The 22,111-nt window shown below is 37.7% G+C and overlaps 1 protein-coding gene across 5 annotated transcripts in view; it reads left to right on the top strand.

The window, feature by feature from the left end:
* Window positions 1–272: 272 nt before the first annotated feature.
* Window positions 273–22,111, top strand: part of CSMD3 (CUB and Sushi multiple domains 3) — a 1,255,873-nt gene continuing 1,234,034 nt past the window's right edge. For all 5 annotated transcript variants that reach the window (XM_047727675.1, XM_047727671.1, XM_047727673.1 and 2 more), the window contains exon 1: window positions 273–585. In XM_047727675.1, the coding sequence (XP_047583631.1) occupies window positions 408–585 (178 nt within the window). In that variant the 5' untranslated portion in view covers window positions 273–407. The remainder of the gene's footprint in view (window positions 586–22,111) is intronic.

Below are 22,111 nucleotides of genomic sequence, written 5' to 3' on the forward strand. Positions count from 1 at the left end.
CATCGCAAAGCTCACTAACATAATATTTCTCTGGCTGCTTTTACAGGCGGAATTGATCTATAGGGGTGGGGGGGGAAATAAACCAAGCCCCTAAATTTCAAATATTGTGGGGAGTTTGTCAGGGAGCGGAGCTGGGCTTCAAGGAGCTCACTAGTGGTTTCTGGTGGTTGCTATAACGAGCTAGAATTGAGGTAGATTTGGGTGGAGGGGGGGGGAAGGCACAGGAAAAGACAGAATCCAGAGTAGCAGAGACTTTGTGCCCCCGTTGGAGAGATGGTTGAGTCCTCGTCAAGGTTGCTGTGGTATCCCAGAAACACCATTCACTCCGAGCTGTGACCGCGCACCAACAACAGCAACAACTCCACTGCGCCGGGCTGGGGAGCAGGAATTAGAAGCTCGCGAATAATATGAAAGGGATCCGCAAAGGGGAAAGCCGAGCAAAGGAATCCAAATCCCGGGAGCCTGGCACGAGAAGATGCGCTAAATGTGGCCGCCTAGACTTCATCCTGATGAAGAAAATGGGGATTAAAAGTGGATTTACGTTTTGGAATCTCGTCTTTTTATTGACGGTGTCTTGTGTGAAAGGTAGGTCTGCTTTCGGGGGTCCCCTCTGCTTGGATGGAGGTGAGCTGACTTGTCGCCGGAAAAAGGCTGGTAGCTTACTTTGCAATTTGCACCGATAAAATAATGATAATCCTGAAGAAGGAGTTGATTCACAGCTCTTTCGCCCCCCACCCCCAGATAGGAAATGCATTTTGCTTGCCAGATTTGGCGTTCAATGCGGTGATTGAGCTTGTGCTCAATAAATATTCTTGCAGTATGCTCAAACGAATACGTGAGTTGGTTCGTATAGCCTCTAACTAGTGGCTATCCAGGCAGAATTCCTCTGCAAGACTTTACTTGGTGGGGAGGATTACCTTGATTTCTAGTCAAACCAGTGGGGTTTGATGCTTTGGCTAGAATATTTATATTAAAGACACTCGTGTAAATGCTTTTTAACCCTTTCAGGGAGGAAAGTTACTGACACATAAGGAATGTGCTAATGTTAAATGCTTTAGGACTCAGGGGTCTTCCAAGCATCCCCTCGCTAACAGGAACGTCTGAATGCATTTGTGAATTATTACTACGTGGGCTCTTGTGCACTGATAAACTGTAGGGGAGCTTCCCTGGTAGAGGTTTGGTTTAAAATGAGGCTTTACAAGGGTAAGAGATGCCAGGAAGTGTAAGGATCCACCTTTGGGGATGAATGAAGGTAGGAGGAAAGTCATTAGCTGACGACCAAAAAGAAAATCCCCAGCAAGTCTTAGCGTTCAGACAGGTAGAGTGAGTGTCACATGCACAGACAAGGGGAGGGGGTGGGTGGGATGGAAAATGTATTCCTAAGCAAGAAAGCTAGGGACAGTCAGAATCATTGGAAGAAAAGCTGTCTTCGGGGAGAAAAATAGATGCCCAGGTCTGTTCCACAACTTCTCCTGCACCCTGCTGCCCATTAATTGCTGCAAAGAATACTCAGGAGGTGTTTATGACTCATGCCATCATTTTTGAAAAATCACCTCCCATACTCATGGCAGCTCGAATGGATGCGATGTCGCTTTCAGTGAACCTAGTTTCAAATCCCGGGTGTCTGTGTGTCGGGGGTGGGGGTAGAGGGTGGGTGGTGGGGGGGTGTTTTGGCCCAGGCGCGCCAAGGCTGTCAACACAAACTGGACGCTTCTTCCTTTGTAAAGGAGTGCCTCTCTGAACCGCAATCGGGCCGCGTCTCTATGAAACAGTTTATTGTCCAGCTTGCAGCTGGCTGTCCCCCCACAGAAGGCAGTCCATTTGCATTCAGTGGAAATGATAATTCATGTTTTGGGTGGAGGGAGCTGGAGGGGTTACCTCTCATTCTATTAGGAGCAACGATGGATGACATGTCTCGAATTTTAATTTACATCCCTAAATGCCAAGAAGTCGCCTCTGGTGTCTATGGCAGCAACTGTCTTGTAATTCCAACCTGCTCCTTAAAGCTTGATTCTCCCTGACCCCCCAGTCTCAGCTCAGTTCTTAAGCAAAACGCCTGTCCTAAGCAGCGTAACTACACTGCCTGGTGCACGAAAAGCGTCTCGGGTGGCTTACAATGGGTTCGTTTTCGCCGCCGGCTCGACTTGCGAGGAGCCTCACATTTCTGCTTAGTCCGCCTGCCACTGGGAGTCTGTGGTTAATGGATGGCCCTGGGGCTGACTGCGAGACGGGCGCTTGGCGTGGGGGAAGCGCCGGGAGCCAGCAACAGCTCCTGGCAGAAAAAATGTTGGGGTGGCTCCTGCTAGAGGATGACCGGGGTTAAGTGTGAGTTTTCATGTGATACCTGTTGAGCCAAAACACATTCGAGGGGCAGATGGGGGCAGGGAGTCTCCAAATCCGGGAGAGCACGCCAACCTGACAAACATAGAACCGCGTTGCCTGCAATTACAGCCCGGCTGCCCGCACCTACCGTATTTTCTGAATAAGACCCGCCGCTGAAAAGAAGGGCGCGTTAATTTGGTTTAGATGGCACCAGGAACGGGACTCCTCTCCTCCACGCACAGCTCTGGACTTTGGACTGAGACCATTGGTCTCCACTGAGTATATTCCAGTCTGAGGGACACTGAGAAGAAAGAGTGTGTCACACTCTGCTTTGGTCCCGTTCAAAATCAATTTTTTACGGATCTTAAAAAACATTTTAATGGTAATAAGGTTGTTCTTTGTCACTTACTGCCACTCGGAAGGTTTCTTCTATATTTTACAACCTGGAACGCTGTCCTCAAATTCTGAGACGCAAACTTACCTGGGCTATGTGCTTTAGACCTGTTCCCTATCGGTGGGTGGTGCCGGCCTTAACAGTTGCTTATTCTCCTTTTCCCTCTTCTTATTTTACTTTCTCCTTCTCAAGGCTTTCCTAAAGCTCTGATCGCTGAAAAGGCTTAAATGGTGTTTCCCCTAATGTCTATACCCGCTTTTGTTTTCCACACTGTTTCTTCTGGACTCTCTGGCCCAAAGCAAAGCTCAGAATGGGGAGCCGTTTTCAGAGCTTTGCACGTCCTAATCTGGGTTAACAGGAGCGTTCGCGAAGTCAGAGGTGCGCCGTTTTCCACGTAAACAGCTCAGGCCACAAGAATTCCACCTTCTGCCCATACTTTCCATCCCTTCACCATCTCACCTCTGCCTACGGCAACTACGACAAAGAGGCTCCGTGGGAGGAAACGCCACAGAGTAGAAGACAAAGTGGCCTTCAGTAGTAGGCCCGAACTGCTGAGATGACGGCCAACCTTATCTGGCCCTTTTATCTCCACTGTCAGCATCTCAAAAGGTGGCGGACAGAGGACTTCAAATCCGGGTGGGGAGCTGCTTAGACCTGATGCAAGCAAGCCTGTTTTAAGCTATCACACACACACACACACACACACACACACACACACACACACGCTCGCGCGCTCTCTCTCTCTCTCTCTCTCCCCAACACGCGGACTCGCGCGCGCGCTCCCCAGCGCAGGCAGGCAAGCAGGCAGAGGTTTTTGAAATGCAGCCTGCAGCTGCAGCGTGTCTGTGGAGGTTTCACTCACAGAGAAACTGTGCATCTCCAAGTCGTGCTTAAAAGTCCCGCCTACGTAAACAGACACTCGGGGGGTACTTTCCCACGCTCCATCTCGGGAGATCGCACAGTCAGCGCAGGAGGTACCATGCAAAAGGTACAGGAACCTTGCGCAGGTACAGAACGCATTGCCCTCGGTCGACAGGTGGGAGCCTGTGTGCAGCCTTCCACGTCCTGCATCCGGGAGTGTTACCCCGGGCTCCCGCAGGACCCCGGACTTCGAGAAGGATCCACGTTTCTGCGTGCTCTGGGATTCCAAGGAGATATTACTCCTGCCACAGAGCTCTTCTGGAAGAGTGGGTTTCACACCCTCTTCCTCAGCTAAAAAGGGTCGCGGGTGACCCTGCGGGAGGAGAGCTGGAAGCGAACTCTGGAGCATCTTCTGCGGTTACCAGAATGGCCGCGCCGGGAGGTCTCAGACCCCCGCGTGTCGCGTCTTCAGGGACCGACACCCTCACTCCTCGCCCTCAGGCGACGGTCTCACCTGACAGAAAATATCTGTCCTCTTTTGAGGGAGGTTTTCCAAAGGGAATGCAGTAAGTTAAAGTCTTCACAAAACAGTAATAACAACAAACCACAAAACAAAACCCGCTTCCCCTTCATCGCCACCGTCAAAACCCTTCCCTTGAGGTTTGCACGTTTGAGATACCTGCCGGGCGACAACATTTTGTGTTCGAGGCAGGGGTCCCGCTGCAGGTTGGACAGGTCTCCTCCGTCTTTTTCCCTTGCGAATACTTCTTAATTTCCTCTAGAAGGCCAGACTCTATGAAATTTCAAAGAAACACCCGAGGCTGAAAACTGAGCCCTGACTTGGCCTTGCCACGTGTATTGCTGGGAAGAGGAGATCTCCATGGCCTGACACCGAGGAGCCTTCGGGAAGCCTTGGGAGTGCACGTGTGTGTCCCTGTGGGTGTCCGGGGCTGAAACGCGTGGCAGGTAAACAGCACGTTTATGTCCCCCGGACTCTAGATGGTCGATGGTGCCATGGACACTGCTGCCGCGCTATCCTGTGGGGGCGCCGGGAAAACTCCGGTCCCCCAAGCTGACCACAGCGCTGCCCTCACTCAAACAACCTCTCCTGTGGTGGGCATTCAGGGAGTTCGAAAACCTCACTGGGGAACAAGTAATTGGGATTGCTGTCCCTATACGATCCCTCCATTCCCACCCTAGCTCCGTCGCTGGGGAAAAGGAGAAGCAGGAGGCAGTCCCAGGGTTCTAGAGCCACGAGGGCTTAGTTGGAGCCGAGGGAAAGGGCAGAAGAAATGAAACAGCGTGGGGTCATCCCAGTCACCGTGTGGTCCCCTACCAGCGCCGCTGGAGTGGCCTGCTCAGGGTTGAAAGCCGGGCACGCACAGGGATTGCAGCACTTTGCAGAATGGTAATGAAGCAGGACGACCGTAGAAAGAAAGATCTACTCAGGCGTTAGGCGAGTTCCCTTCTCCCTGAGCACGTCGCCTTCGGGGAGACTTTGCACCACGGAGTTGCTAAGCCAACCCAATTTACCGCCCGAAAAGGCTCGAACAGCTCCCAGAATTCTGAGCTGAACTTCCCCCTGGACAGTTACCTTGTCGAGATTGTTCTGAAATGTCATTTTGCAGCACTGTGTTTTCTCGAATCTTCTGGTGTTGGGGGATTGGGCGGGGGGTGTTGGGGAAGGCTGCATCAAGCCTGCGCAGGAAGAATGTGTGAGCAGAAATAATTAAGGAGAAGGGTTCAACCCCTTGAAAACCTGATGCCAGTTCCTTTGAGATCCTTCAAGGAGAAAAGGCATAAAATTACTGTAGGAGCATAGACTAAGTTGCAGTAGTTGTTATTACTCTTCATGATATTAATTAGCCTTACTTTGTGGGATGGCTGAATAGATTTTGGGTATTTATGTCTTTTTCTTGAACACAATTTGGTATCTAAGGAAATTCTGAAATAAAGCAATAGCAAATGGCATCTATACATGATTCTATATATAGTAAAACTATCACAAGTGAGCTCTGAAAAATAGGCAGGAGAGGTAGAACAGTTAATAATGTCTTTGTACCCATGTGGGAACCCTCCAATGCTAAAACACTTGTCTAACATCTCAAATACAAATAACTGAAAGGGACTAAACTCAGCTTCACTTGTTTCCAAATATCCTCCTCCTTGTGTACCAAAAGATCATCTTTTTCTCCTTAACATCAGGGTCTCCAGAAAGAGCTGCAGTGTTTTGTCCAGTTTGGGAAACTACTATGAAGCACCAAACAATGTATCTACTAAGGAACGGGTTACTTTAAGCAACATGACTACTTGGGAAAATATGCCTTTTTGTACCTCAAAGTCCAGTGTTTCAAAGATTAGAAGTAAAATGTTTGCAAATTAAAGAGATTAGAAAAAATGTATGAGATACCAAAAAAAAAAAGTGTCACCTATAAATAAAACTTAAGGCTATTTTATCTATCTATCTATAAGTAGATAGATAGGTGCATTAAAACATAGCTTCCAGGGGCACCTGGGTGGCTCAGTGGGTTAAACCCTCTGCCTTCCGCTCAGGTCAAGATCTCGGGGTCCTGGGATCAAGCCCTGCATGGGGCTCTCTGCTCAGCGGGGAGCCTGCTTCCTCCTCTCCCTCTGCCTGCTTCTCTGCCTACTTGTGATCTCTGTCTGTCAAATAAATAAATAAAATCTTAAAAAAAAAAACATAGCCTCCCTTTTTACCTCTTTTGTCCATTCCCTTTACTCATAGGGCAAAGGGGTGTGTAGTTGAGGGATACAGTGGCAATTCTGATTTGGCTTTTGGATGAGGTCTGTTAAGAATGTTAGAACAGATGTTATTGTTAACAAATTCAACTTTTCTCTCTTAAAGTGAGCAGGTGGGTGATTCATGGTATTTTCCAAAGAGATCAATCTCCATGTCTACAAGATTTTCTTAGATTTAGGCCCCTTATAAGGATCTCATTCTCATCAGGAATATCATGTTTACAAATGTCACAGAAAAATCAATTTGTCAAATACCTTCCAGTAGTCAAAGTTTCAGTATTGACGGCCATCCTTCCGTCTCTCAAGCCTCCAATCCTGTAGCCATCAAATGCATTCCATGCCATCAGGCCCTTTGTTACGCTTGGTGCTGGGTAAAAGTTCCCAAGGATTCATATTTTCTATATAGTCATGGCTCTTGGCCACAACCCCATCTGAAATCTCCTCCAGAAAGTCTGCATTTACAATCTTCACACACATCACACACCTTGTACCTGGATAGTAAGAATATCAGTGGTAATCATGTTGTCTTAGATATCACAACATTATTCTATTGGCTATGCTTGCTCTGCAGTGATTTTCAAAGTGTTCCTGAACAAAGAGCATCAACATTCTCTGGGAATTGGTTAAGAATATGAACTCCCAGGTGCCAGCCCTGGGCTTACTTGAGACAGATGCCTTGTCAGTTGGGCAGAGACATTAGTGTTTTTAACATGTCATCCAGGTATTCCTGATGTGGTCTAAAGTTTGAGAACCACTACAGCAAAGAGCAAGAGTTCTGGAGCTACTGAGACCTGAAGTCAAATGATTTTGCCAGCAGTTATCCTTGTACCAGCAGCCCAACTTTCCTAAACTCCAGTTTTAGTCTCTATTAAAAAAGAGAGAGAGAGAGAAAGAGAGAGAGAGATAGTAGAATATCAGTAGACCTACAGGGAAAGGGAGATTATGCACTTACCATAAACAGTGCCTGGTAGCTACCATCAGTATTATTCAAATACATTTCCATGTGCAAAGCCAGTGTAAATGCCCACATACTTCATCCCTAACTTGTAGCCCTAACTTGTCCATAGCAGTAAATAAAAAATGTAGCATCTTCTCACTAGCTGTTATCATAAAAGTTAATATTTTAAGTACCACATATCAATTAGTACTATGTAAGAACATTAGCAATTACATGCTTCATGGAATTTTTAAAAAAATTGTTAACCACTTGTTTTGTAGAAGACAGAAACAATTATGGAATGAAAATATTTTCTGAGGCTGATTTAATATGTAACATCAAATAGTCTTGTCTTCAATAAAGTCTATACAGGTCTTACAAGTCGATAAAAATAAAATCAGTGTATTGAATTTGTTTATGTCTCAAAGAACTTTAAGGAACAGTATTTAAAATCAAAGTCTTATTTATTTCTTCTTACAATCTGGACACAATTTCTTATTTAAAAGCTTTTTAATCTAGAAAATCTGTTCTGAATTTATTTTCTTCGTGTTTTTCTTCTGTTTAGCCATATTAACATAGAATTAGCAGCCCCTTTCATCTGCATTTACAACTGCACATTTCTCTCGCATGATCTATATAAGGGAATGGTGTCATTCAAAACTCTACCATAAAAAGTATACCACATTCTATAAATATTACTGATGTAAGAACAATTGATAATGTTAGAGATTATCTTCAATTTTAGTGGTATGTGAAATATTTTTAAATTCTCTTTAAGATACAGGAATAAAATTTCTAAAACAATGAATATTACTACATTTGATGGGTTTAAATGTTCAGAAAGTGATTGATATCTATAAAAAGTGATGAGTGATTCTCTTAAGAACTGAGTTTGTAATGTTCAAAATCATAAAGTCCTTCTTCCTTGCTTTGTTTTACATTAGCATATTCTAAAAGGAACATTTATGCTTACATAGTTTTAAATGATGAGGAAAATTTTTAAAACTATGACAAGTTTTAAAATATAGTTGGATACCACTTTGAAAGGGATTTTATAAATGGAAACAGACTTTGCAGAAATGGATTTATTAAATCTCAAGAAACATTGGAAAATCTAGGACTACCTTCTACCTTCTAGTTTTCCATTAATAAGTCCATCAGGTTGACTCTAGAATGTTCAGAAGTGTTTCCTATAGAAACATGATATAGGACATTATTATGTCCTATAAAGTTTGGGGAAATAGTATTGGGGTAGAATTCTTTGTTTTGACTTTTTTTTTTTTTTTTTTTTTTTTTTTTTTACTGTAGATGTCTCTGTGCTAAGCCCTTTCTAAGAAGTGTAGAGTTACATCTTTTACAGTGGTTCTTTCCCTCATTTTTCTGCTTTGATTTCTAGCAAGCAACCTGTGAGATGGCTGTTATCTCCTACATACAGTTTGTTATCTCCATTTATAAATGTTATCTCCATTTACAAACATTTCCTGAGGCCAGAGAAGTACAATGACTTTCCATGATCATAAGGTTAGCAAGTTAGTAAAATCTGAAATGATAATAGATTCAGAAGCTCACAGACTTATTAAAAGTTAAAACTGTAAGGGACTAAGTTCCTAATCAAGATTCTTCAGTTTTAAGAGAAAAAACTGAGACCTTGAGAATTTATTTTAAAAGAAAGACTAAAATTAATATTCAGTGTGTGTGTGTATATATATATATATATATATATATATATATAGTCTCATGGTTATAGTAATACATAAATTCTGTTTTATAATCTTCAACTTTTTTGCTCAAGTTGCCTGACATTATTCCTATGATCCTGTATGATAGATGTGGAAGATATTTTTAGTCTTATGAGCAATAATAAGTGAAGTAAATGTACAGTAATGCATATGTATGTCACTATAAGATATAAAACTTTTCAGTGCATTAAGTATTAAAAAAATGGAACCAAAATTTATAACCTTAGATCCTAACCCAATACTCTTGAGTAAAATGTAAAATTTATAATACAGATGAAATTATGAACTTCACAAATACAATAATATTTGGATATAAAATGGTTTACCAGTTTTATAATAAACCTTGGCAAATAAATTTTTTCCATATTCCACCTTAATTGCCCATTTAGTTCTATAGATTGTGAATGATGGAAAAGTTCTTATAACTAGTCTCATGTCTAATAGGGAATGTGAATTAGATTTACTTGTCAGGACAAACGAGTGTGCTTTAAAAACATCACATACAAGCTTCATCCACACCACCTACTTCATTCCATAACTGCATCCTAACTACATAGTGATATACAGAAGAGATAAGACAGAAATTAAGTTTCTTGCCAAGATTTAAAGTGTGCAAAACAGTCTTCAAATTCCCTGTCTAGTACTTGTTTATCTTTATTGGGAACCTTTATGAGCTTCTTTATTTAGTCCTGATTGGTTTATGGGAATAAACCTCCTTGAGAGGAGAGACCACTATGCCTAACCCCAAATTATGACCAGACCCAAAACAGTACTTCCTGAAGTAATCATGTAAGGAGACACAGATACAGAAATGTAATATCAGTAAATTTAAATTAGAAACAACATTCAATTTAAAGAGTAACCTAAAAATTAAATCCGGGCATTGAAATAGACGCAAGAAAAGAGTGCTCTTACACATCTACTAAACTATCCTTAAGTATCAAAAAAATAGTGTTACTTTTTCTTGTGAAGATGATAAAATCTATTTTCATATGTAACAAAGCACTGTGTCCTTTCTGAATTTTTTACTCTCCCAGTATAAACTAACATTTTTCTTACTTGCATTATTAAAATTTCATCTGTGAGTATAAATTTAGAGATGTCATTTTAACCTACATTTTTAGTTTTAAAGTTCAGGTATCTAAAAATGCCTTCATATGGCTTATTCATAGCATATACTTATTATGTTGGATACTTTTTTAGTGGGACATCCTTATTTTAAATAATTTTATATCTTACAACTAGAATGTAGATTTTTCCAAAGTTGACAAAAGCCAGGGATAAAGGTACACCTAAAATCTGTCTTCTAATCTATTTCCTACAGTTATGCATTCCAGAATTTTATTTAATGTTGTCAATTTACTATTAGCCAAATTCTCCACTTCAAAATTGAGTCCGTTATAATAATTGACTTTATTGAAATTTTAAATTACAAATTAACATTTTGTTTTTTTGATTTTGGTAATGGGAATGGGAAGTAAATTGATAAATCAATGCCTTTTCTTAAGCTTGTTCACATTTCCATTAACTACTTGTTTCTCAGTCATAGCTACCTAATAAATTTATCAGCTCTGTTTTATTGTTTAATATTATTGTAATTTCTCAAATATCTATTTTAGTTTTCTACAAGGACATAACTTTTATTTTTTGTTTGTTTCTTCACACTATGAGGATTGTTTGACTTGAAAGAAATCTGAAAATAATGTTAATTTCATTTTCTCTTACAATACCACATAATGGGTACCTGAGGTTTACCAACTGAGTCAATAATTTAAAAATATAATTTTAAGCTGAATTTTGAGTGTGTTACTATAGAAAAGAGAATAGGATTCTAATCTGTTGTTAGTCTACTAAATCATAATAACATAATGTTAAACTATTTTAACTTCAGGCAATTTGTAATTTTTAGAAATGATTTTGTTTTTAATGTATAAACTATTTTTTTCATATATAGGAATGACTTTTACATCTGTTATTGGGGCATTAATTTGAATTTCCCATTACCAAAAGGTAATGAATTTATGGTGATCTATCTGCATGTTCTACTGTGAAGCTCTGTGTTACTAAAAGCTGCATTTGTAAAATAATGGATCAAAGTTAGGAGAACAGCAGAAAAAATACAAGGAAATCTCCTGAATATGAAACATGCTACCTTGGATTTATTGGCTCCATGTTCTGACTGAGCTGTGTAGTCAAGGCAAAATATTTACTCAGTGTTCACATATATAGAGAAACTCTGAGTTAAGGGTTTTGGGCTGATGTCTAAATCAAAACAGCTGAACTGATTCAAATGTTTTGGGTAAACAAATTTGCATCCATGCTGCTAATTTGTATGCCAACTTTTAGCTTCATAGTTTCTAAGATGATGGAGATGATAAACCCTCTTAAACGAAGTCTGCAATAGAAATGTTGACAGGCCTAAGATCACCTGTATTGAGCTCATGTCCAATGGTCTTTTCATGGCTTTTAAAGAAAAATTTTATCTATAAATCCAACTAGTACTTGATTGCTCTTTCATCTGTTAAATCTTTTTAAAGAAGGTCAAAGAGAAACTCTTAAAATCAATTTTCTAGCAAAATGCCAGGATATCTTTAATATCTCCACTAACTTGACAGTATTCATTAATATATTAATAGATGAAATCAGAAATGACATTTTGAACTTAATTTTTAAATACTATCAATGTGTAAGTCCTTAAGAAATTAACCATTTTTCAAAAAAAAAAGAAATTAACCATTTTTCAATAATTTGAAGATTACTACTTATTTTTACCTCTCGTTGCATAGGTTATTGAATCTCTGTATTTTAGAAAAACTATATTATGGTTATATAACTCCTTCCAAAGCAGAATTCTCAAAGGCCTCAAAAGAAATTGGAAGGTGTTAGACCTTAAGTTATGTGTTGTGCTATTTCATGTAAATATTACCTTAATTGTTTCCATAATTTTCTTTGGGCTAAAGTTTGATTTGGTTTAGTAAGTTTTTTGTTGGAACAGTATTATTTTGAATTAAATAGTATGGTTTTGACATAGTCTAAGTTAGCAGTTGTGAAAGACTGTGGTCAGTAGATGGTATTTCCACAAAAATAATTAGTAGCTTATTTATCAGTTCTGGGACTCATTAACACTTTCCTTCACCCATCAATCATTTATTGAGGGCCAATATGTGTCAATATGTTTAGGAGATAAAGATGAAGATCTAGTCACTACCCTAAAACAAGGCAGTCTTTATTTTGAAGTAGATTTCCTGTGAATATAATAGCAAAGCAATCTGCTTATTGTGAAATTGCTTAGTTCTTCAATGGGATTCTCTTATCATAAAATATCAAGGTAGCTTACACCACCTTTATTTCTATATCCTATATTTTAAATCTTTATCCTAGCACAGGTAGGTATTAACAATCTATAGACATTGAAACTTTTCAATGCAATATATCTTTTTGTGATCTAACACAATTTTCTCTTGCAAATTGCAATTAAAAATGTTTATTGACTCCTATCTCTTCAGCCAACTGATATTAGCTAGTTTATTCAGTATTAATGAAGAGCTTACATGTATTTCTACAACAGTGTTTGTAGAGATATTCTGTGATCAGCAAATCGTGCTTCTTACCTATTTTTCCCTCATATCAGCTCCTGCCTCAGAAGTCACCTGCTTGCTAATGCTTTCGAATTTAAATTCAGTTCTCTACCCCTTCATTTATTGATTCACGAAAAAAAGCCTTGAGCCAAGGTCAACACATGCAAAGGAAAAACAAACAACTAAATATAAATAGAACAGATTCTGTCATAGTTTTCTATTTCTTATTTTTTGTCTTTATCAAAGACCTACATAAGTAGATTGTGTTTGTTTTGCTTTGTCTTTAATTCGTGATTAAAAGAGCAATAGATGGGCACCTGGGTGGCTCAGTGGGTTAAGCCTCTGCCTTAGGCTCAGGTCATGATCCCAGGGTCCTGGAATGGAGCCTTGCAGGAGGCGCTCTGCTCGGCAGGCAGCCTGCTTCCTCCTCTCTCTCTCTCTCTCTGCCTGCCTCTCTGCCTACTTGTGATCTCTGTCAAATAAATAAATAAATCTTAATAAAGAAAGAGCAACAGAAGGATGTATGAATAGCTATAGGAAGAAATACTGGCATTGGGACAAAGCCAATTTACTATACAGGAGTTAAGTAGGTGTTTACAAGGTTAGAAAATTCTCTAAATTGATCTTGTGTTTCTACATTTTTCTCATTCTCGCATTCGAAATTCGATGAGTCATGTTATTTAATGTTTGCACAAGCATCCCGCTTTATGATTGTCATCTCTGTATCCTTTTTATATTCCATAAAGCTCACTTCTGATTGAATGCTAAGAAACAGGATTTAATGTTTATTAATACAACACATATTAAGGAGTTTTCTTGTTTCTACACTTTAAGATCTTGACTTTTAATGAAGATCAAAACCAAACATTTTCGTTATCTATGCAAACTCCTATCTTCTGTGCTTAGATTACTCCTGTGAAAAAAGTAAACCGAGAAAGTTGAGATAAAGGAGCTTTGGGTAACATGAACTGTTCTACTTAACTTGGTACAACTAAAAGAAGGAATAATGCAAACCACATTGAATTTCTAACACTTCCCACAACACAGAGCATTAGCTCCATTTATTGAGATCCCATACTAAGGCATGGGAGTTAATTTGCTGGATATGCTGATCTGGTTCTATCAACATCTCAAAACCTACATCTAAGCTCCTTTCTTTCTTTGATATAACAAAGAAAGCAGTCCTTTTACATTTCACAAAGCTGTATTATACAAAGGACCCGCACTGCCTTTCTACTCATTTTGTTTTTCCTTCTTAAGTTCCAACTCCCTTTTATCTTTCAAAGTATTAGTGATCATTTACATATAACAACTGTATCCTAACGTGGGCTGTTTGTTTAGAATGCAATGGGAAGGCTTTCCGGTTGGCCTGTTTATTGTCCATACACAAGAAAAATCTGAGAAAAGCCATCTATTAGATGTATAGCCAGCCTTCATGGAAACTATAAAATGGGGTACAATTAGTTGAGGTTAGAGTTTGGAACAAGTATCTTTGCTAATTCAGCTAGTTCTGAAAAGGGTATTTCATTAAAAGAGACAACCATTACCCATGCTTCAAGTACTTTCTAAATCCTAAATTACATGCCATCAATGAAATTTTGTTAAAAGTGAGTAAACACAGGGTAAAATAAGAAGTATATGCATTTTTTATTATAGCAGCTTAAGCACAAATGTTCACAATTAATGAATTCTGTCTCCTGTATTGCCATTTCAATTTTTATAATATTTCATTTTATATGTGAAATGCTTCCCTCTACAAGGAAATCCTAAGCACTTATATTTCTTCTGATTCTTCATTTCTTTTCTCATCTTCATAGCAGGAAAAGAAACTGATGTTCCTTGTCCACTACTGTGAACTATGGGTGCCTCTCATTTAAGCATTTCTACTTGGAGAGATTGATAGACTTAACTTCTTATTAAATTTGAGGAAACAACTTAGGAAGAGAAAATTAGCTAATGTGGAGAAATTGGGGTCAAACCCTGTGTGTTCAACTCAAAACCATTGCTCTTTTCATCACACCAAACAGGATTTTATCAACTTTGAGGATTAAAAAAAAAAAAAAATCAGAGATTGAGATGAATTCTGAATTCTTTCACATGGATAAGGTTATTTCTTTTCTGGAGTGAGTATTTCTGAACATAGAACAGTTTATTTTACATGCTTCAAGATGAAGGGAAGGCAGCAGAAACAGAAGTCAGGGGTAACAATTTAGAAAGGTCAGACTAGTTATGTTGCCAGAGGGACAGGGTTTATGTTAGTGTTTGGACATGGTTTGTTGAGTCCTTTATTAAGTTATAGTTTACTGTTACGATGAAAAAAAAAATGGGAATTGTGAAGAAAACTTGGGTGCTATGTTATCATAGTTAGGTATTGTATTTAATGCTGCCTGAAACTGTTTTTGTTTGTTTTTCTTTTGACATATTAACATAGAAAGGAGCCTTAACTATAATGTGAAATAAGGTCTCATTTCACATTTACTTATATTCTTCTTTATTTTCAATAACCTAGGCCTCATGGAAAACTTTCTGTGAATTTATTTCTTAGAAATGTAAATAAATAATCATGTTTCCTTAAATCATGGCTGTTATTGTGTAAAAGGAATACTTCAAAAAATCTTAAATTACCCACCACAAAATCTCCATACCTAACTCAGTACCTTATAAATAGAGTAAGCACTCAATAAATATTTAGAGACTTGAATTGGATTATAGTTAATTGAATTCATTAATTTGGTTTAGGTCCAACCTGTACGCAGAAAAATCAATCTATTTTGCCCAAATCTTTCAGTTGTTATACACTCCAATGTTTCTGTTAACAGTGCCTACTGATATCTAGGAAATAAGATGATTTATGAAAAAAATTATATAGCTATTCAGTATGTAAAAACATGAATCACCTCTATTACTTTCACTTTTGAATATGTAATCCAGTATCTTTCGCTCAAATGATCTGCATTAAAGTCCCTTACTTCAAAATATCACTACCTTTGTTATCATTACACTAAGAATCCAAGGAATTACCCAGCCCTGATAAATTATCTTTGCTATCAGAAATAATCACTCATTGTGCAGTCCTTTCACGACATATTTTCAAGTAGTGCTCAATACATGAATTTGGAAACATTTACTATTATTCTCATCTCTAATCTGATAGAGTAGAAGGTAGATTCTAATACCAGCTACATCCTTACTGGCCAGGTGACCTTAAGTGCCTTATTTCCTTTAGGCTCAATTTCCTTCTCTCTCCCATTCTCTGTAGACTTCATGTCATCTCAATACCAAATGGACTGGTATGAAAAAGCACTCTATGAAGTATACATTGCCACAAATGATGATATTGCAACAGCAATGACATAAATGAATAAATGAATGACAAGCTGTGGTTTTGCATATATATGACCGTATATGTAGAATAGATTTTGATAAGTCTCTTTTAATAAGGGAAATTCTATTTTACCTCCTTATTACAATCCAATATTTATTGGAATATTGTAAATATTATAAATATTACAATCCAATATTTATCAAGATAGCTCCAAATTGATTTTATAGTTTCTCTTTGACCTTCTTTAAAAAGATTTAACAGATGAAAGAGCAATCAAGTACTAGTTGGATTTATAGATAAAATTTGCAATAGCTATGGTGCTAATGTATTTCTTTATAATTCTCAAAATGGGTGCTCCTGGTCAAATTCTTCAAGAAAGTATATCCCCTATTGGAAAGTCCAAATATACCAACAATGAAGTTTTAATTAAAATTATTGCCATTCTTCTTTGACCATTGAGGTATTTCTGACTCCTGTTTCTTGATTTTGTTCCTGAAACAAGTCTAAATCTGATAATAAACTGTTGAGACTGGCCATAATGCCCAGAGAAAACTCAGTCTTCTATGATCTTAGACTTTTTAGTGGTTCAGAAATCTGAGCAGCTTATGGAGGGATACATGATTCTGAAGAAAATATAATTCAATCAATTTATGCTTAAGTGTATAACAGAATTTTTTTTTAACAGACAGAATTTAATATTCTTCATCCACCATAAGTGACCAGAATTTGGTACTCAGGAGTTTTTGTTTTGTTGCTATTAGTTCTGTGTGTGTGTGTGTGTTTATTTTGTTTTCTTACACTGTATCTGCTGTTTCTGCAGTGGATTTAAAAAAAGAATTTTGGGGGGGGTCTTTTTTTTTTTTTTTTTTTTAAAGATTTTATTTATTCATTTGACAGAGAGAGATCACAAGTAGGCAGAGAGGCAGGCAGAGAGAGAGGAAGAAGCAGGCTCCCCACTGAGCAGAGAGCCCGATGTGGGGCTCGATCCCAGGACCCTGAGATCATGACCTGAGCCGAAGGCAGCGGCTTAACCCGTTGAGCCACCCAGGCGCCCCTTTTGGGGGGGTCTTAAACAAAACAAGCCTGCTCCCCAGTTTAAAATATATCCCTATTTTTTCAACTTGTTGAAATGGAAACTCTCTCCTCTTCAGATACATTTCTCTGGGTGCTATTTAGTTGAAATTGAATTCTTCTTTCCTCATATCAACCTTAAATTTCAGAATTATAGCTCCTACCACAATCTGCCTTGTATTCAGTGATTTTTTTTAAAAGATTTTATTTGACACAGAGAAAGAGATCACAAGCAGGCAAAGAGGCAGGCAGAGAGAGAGGGGGAAGCAGGCTCCCTGCTGAGCAGAGAGCCCAATGCAGGGCTCAATCCCAGGACCCCTAGAGACCATGACCAGAGCCAAAGGCAGAGGCTTAACCCTCTGAGCCACCCAGGTGCCCCTGTATTCAATGATTTATGCATATCCTATCTCCCTCATGTAACAGAGAAATATGAGAGGTCAATGTCCCTGTACTTGGCAATTTTACATCTCCAAGGAATTTTGCACAGTGCTCCAGAGACAGAAATGTAATAGATGTTTGTTGCTTTAAGTAATACTGAAACACAACAGAAAATGGACTGACCTATCATTTTCTGACATTCGTAATATTATTTTGTATGTATTTCTTCTATTACTAATTAATGCATTGATACTACCTTTTTCTTTTCTGCCTCCTGTAATCTTTTGTTATAATATATTGGTTTTTAGTTCTCCCATGTGTTTTCTAATTTGCCACTTGATTTAATTTTGGGCCATTTAACTTGTCTTTTGTTAAAGTTTTAATGTTCCATTGCTTGTCTTATTTACCTGTTTTAGAATTTGAAATTTCTCTTGAAGCATTACGTATATTTCTAAAAATGTATAGGCATATTTGTTTCAGGTTTCCTACTTTTATAAAAGAAAAAAATGAGAGAGCCTATCAGTTGTGTTGTAACTATTTCTCTTAGACATTTACACTTCTTCAAGGTGTGTTAACTCATTCATAAACTCCTATCTTTATGATCTTCTATTTTTCTTTGAGGTATGAAACAAAGATAGTGTTTAAGACATCTTTGAAGTTTGTTTCTGAAACATGGTCTATTCAACTTCTTTCGTCTCTGTTGATACTATCTTTCAGATCATAAGAAAGACAATTTCTTCCAACTATGACTTCTTCATTGTTTTTATTTTCTCCTATGTTTCCATTCTATTATATATGAATTTTAGAAGTTGCTGCAAATATTTAAAATCCCTTCCATTTTGAAAACTTTGTACCTCTATGATACTTTTTAACTCACCAAATTTTTCCTTTCTTTGGTTGTTGCAATTTTTACTTTACAAGCTTTCTTCCTCAATTTTAAACATTTAAATGCTTTTAAAAAAATATTTCACTTTTGGATCTTCTCTTTATTGAGCATGAGATATTTTTGAGGAATATAAATCGCATGACATGCTTTGCTTTGAGAGGCACTGTTGGCTATTACTTTATTACGCTATCCCCTTAAAGTTGCTTCACAAATAATTCTTTGTATTTTCTTTTCATCTTTAGAAGTCAATTATATTATTATAATCATCAAAGCTGCTTATAATTCCATAATATGTTTTTATATTAACATGTTAAGGCTACATTTCTAGAGTTTATCACTAAAAATAAACCCTATTGTCTCCTTGACAGTAGGTATATAGTAAGCTTCAATTTTGCCTATTTGGGACTTTATGCCAGTTTATGACTCTTGCTTTTCTCTTAATTTAAAAAGTAATAAAGAGGAAATTAATTCAGATAGCATATTGTTAAGTCAGGTTTTTTTTTTTTTACCTAACTCATTTTGCTATAAAAAAAATATCTTTAATAAAGCTAATGAGACCACTACCTGAAAAATGGTTTATAATATGCCAATGACATAGTTGAAAAATGTTTAGATATTCAGTTGGGGGTTTTGCATTTAACTTGTTCTGTTTTAACTTACTTCTTAGTTAACTAAGAAGGAAACAGAAAGTCATGAAAGTGGCATATTCCAGGAACTTTGTTCTGTTCTTGCTGCTTCAAAAGCACAGGGGATGTTAGGATGCTAAAACCAGTCTTCAGTGCTTGGGCATGTAACAGGTGAGTGATTATTTGCAAGGCTGACAGAGTTTATAGAAATGGAATTATAGTAGTTTGCCACAGCATGAATGAATCTGACATTTTTTTTGTTTTAGAGATGCAATAATTCCCAATGCCAAGTTTTCCACTTTAAAAATTTATTAGATTGTATAGGACTACCTAGTGAAAACTGCTGTTACATTGTAATGTTATTGGCAAGCAGGATAAAATAGCTGTAAAAAAATATGACATGTAGGTAGCAAAATTCTGCACACTTTTGTGGCACAACCACTACTCCCAACTGGAGAGAACATTTCATGTAGTAGGCTTTCCACTGTATTTTTTTTTTCCATTTTTAAAATTTGATCATTTTTATCCAGTGAAAATTAATTGTGGCAAGATTTAAATGAAATCTTGCCATTTGTGATGACATGGATGAAACTAGAGGGTATCATGCTTAGCGAAATAAGTCAATCGGAGAAAGACAACTATCATATGATCTCCCTGATATGAGGGAAAGGAGATGCAACATGGGGGGTTAAGGGGGTAGGAGAAGAGTAAATGAAACAAGATGGAATTGGGAGGGAGACAAACCATAAGTGACTCTTAATCTCATAAAACAAACTGAGGGTTGATGGGGGGAGGGGGGGTTGGGAGGGGGGTGGGATTATGGACACTGGGGAGGGTATGTGCTATGGTGAGTGCTGTGAAGTGTGTAAACCTGGTGATTCACAGACCTGTACCCCTGGGGATAAAAATATATTATATGTTTATAAAAAAATAAAATTAATAAATTTCCTATAAAAATAATAAAAAATAAAACCTGAAAACTGAAATATTATGATAATTTAATTTAGGTATCACATTCAATGTTCCAGTATAACAAAAACTGTGTAAGATACGGTAAAAAAAAAGGGGCGCCTGGGTGGCTCAGTGGGTTAGGCCGCTGCCTTTGGCTCAGGTCATGATCTCAGGGTCCTGGGATCGAGCCCCACATTGGGCTCTCTGCTCAGCAGGGAGCCTGCTTCCTCCTCTCTCTCTACCTGCCTCTCTGCCTGCTTGTGATCTCTCTCTGTCAAATAAATAAATAAAATCTTAAAAAAAAAAAGATATGGTAAAAAAAATACAGTATTTGAATGTATTCTATATATTTATGTACTAGTTTTCTGTATCTTGCGAAATGTGATAGAAACTTACACTTGCTAGGGGCACCTGGGTGGCTCAGTTGGTTAAGCATCCGCCTTCAGCTCAGTCATGCTCCCAGGGTCCTGGGATTGAGTCCTGCTCCTGGGATCCAGTCCTGTGTTGGGCTCCCTGCTCACCAGGGAGCCTGCTTCTCCCTCTCCTCCCTACTCATGCTCTGTTTGTCGCTATTTCTTTCTCAAATAAATAAATAAAATCTTAAAAAAAAAAAGAAAGATTGATTTGACACAAAAGCCCATCAGTTTCACAACTAATTCTGTCCAAAATAAGTAAATTCACTAACTTTGTGTCATGTCAGCTTTATTAACATCAAAATCGGAAGTGTATATTACGTGTATGGAAAGCAATTCTGATATATCAACCATATTGTTCACATTTTTCTAATACTGCCTTCAGAAAATTTACTTATTACTTTTACTAGTGATAGAAATATTATACATGCTGATTCATGTTAAAATATGTAAAATATTATTATTGCATTATATGATAAAATGTTTATTTTTAACATAAATAGTGTCTATCTAGCAAGTTAGCATTTCCTTTTATTGAAGTTTAAAATTTAGCTCATGCATATTCACTATGATATCAGTGAGGAATCATAAATCATATTGTTGACTTTAGTCTTTGATATTGAATGTTTGGCAAGAATCCTTTTGTTTCAAGGGAATCTTAAATTGGAAGTAATAGGATGGTAAATATTTGTAAAATTCATTCACATTCACATTCACAAGTCACAATGTCAACAGGCATTGGCAAAAACACAGGTTTTTTATTTCATTGTCTTCTCTTTCTTTCAACAGCTTCACAACTGGGGATAGATAGATAGATAGATAGATAGATCCCGAATTATTTTTAACAACTGTAACCATGATGCTTTGGAACGATGCATTGTTTCTTGCTTTTCAATTCTAATAAATCCTGATATTTGATATATCATATCTGAAGCAATCCATCTGTCATGATAGCAACTAATTTAAAAAAAAAGAAATGAATTAAATCATATCTAGCTGAAATGTTGACAGATGTAAATTTCTTAAAATATCTATGTCATGAGTTAGATTCTTCAGGCTGTAAATTGACATTTCTTCATAAATTTGAAAGTCCTTTGAACAAAGCATGCCAGAGTATTTACTTGAGCAGTGGTTTCATATTGTATGACCCATCTAAAGAAAAGAAGATTACTTCTGACTTTATATCTGACTTTGTATCAGTTGAAATTCGGCATAGAAATTCTTATGTTCTACATGCAATTGCTTCCTTAATTGAAGATCTTTCACTTTTTTGTACATTATTACTTTAAGTCTTTCCTTCATGATTTTCTAACAAAGTTGTTACAACTAAAATAATAATGTATTTTATCATCTCTGCACCTAAAATTGGTTTTCTGTTTGTGTGCAAATATCAGAGTCATTCTATTCCCAGCAAAAATTAAAAGCTTACATCTTGTTGAAATTATCTTTAAAAATTTTGTTGAACATTTAATTCTCATTTCAAGTGACTAGCATTTTCAATTCTTCATTGACTGTGCTACTACAGATTTTAAATACCTAGACTTTTTTTTAATGCTACAGATAAGAATAATTTGCAGTAGTCAGAATAAAATAATGGAAGATTTTCTATCACAGTAGACTTTGAAGTCAGTGTGTTTTTAAAAATCTTTTATATAGGGACGCCTGGGTGGCTCAGTTGGTTAGGCAGCTGCCTTCGGCTCAGGTCATGATCCCGGGGTCCTGGGATTGAGTCCTGCATCGGGCTTGTTGCTCGGCGGGGACCCTGCTTCTCCCTCTGCCTCTGCCTGACACTCTGTCTGCCTGTGCTCCCACGTGCGCTCTCTCTCTCTCTAACAAATAAATAAAATCTTTAAAAAAAATCTTTATATAG

This window comes from Lutra lutra, chromosome 4 (genome assembly GCF_902655055.1).
Source record: "Lutra lutra chromosome 4, mLutLut1.2, whole genome shotgun sequence".
Classification (NCBI taxonomy): Eukaryota; Metazoa; Chordata; class Mammalia; order Carnivora; family Mustelidae; genus Lutra; species Lutra lutra.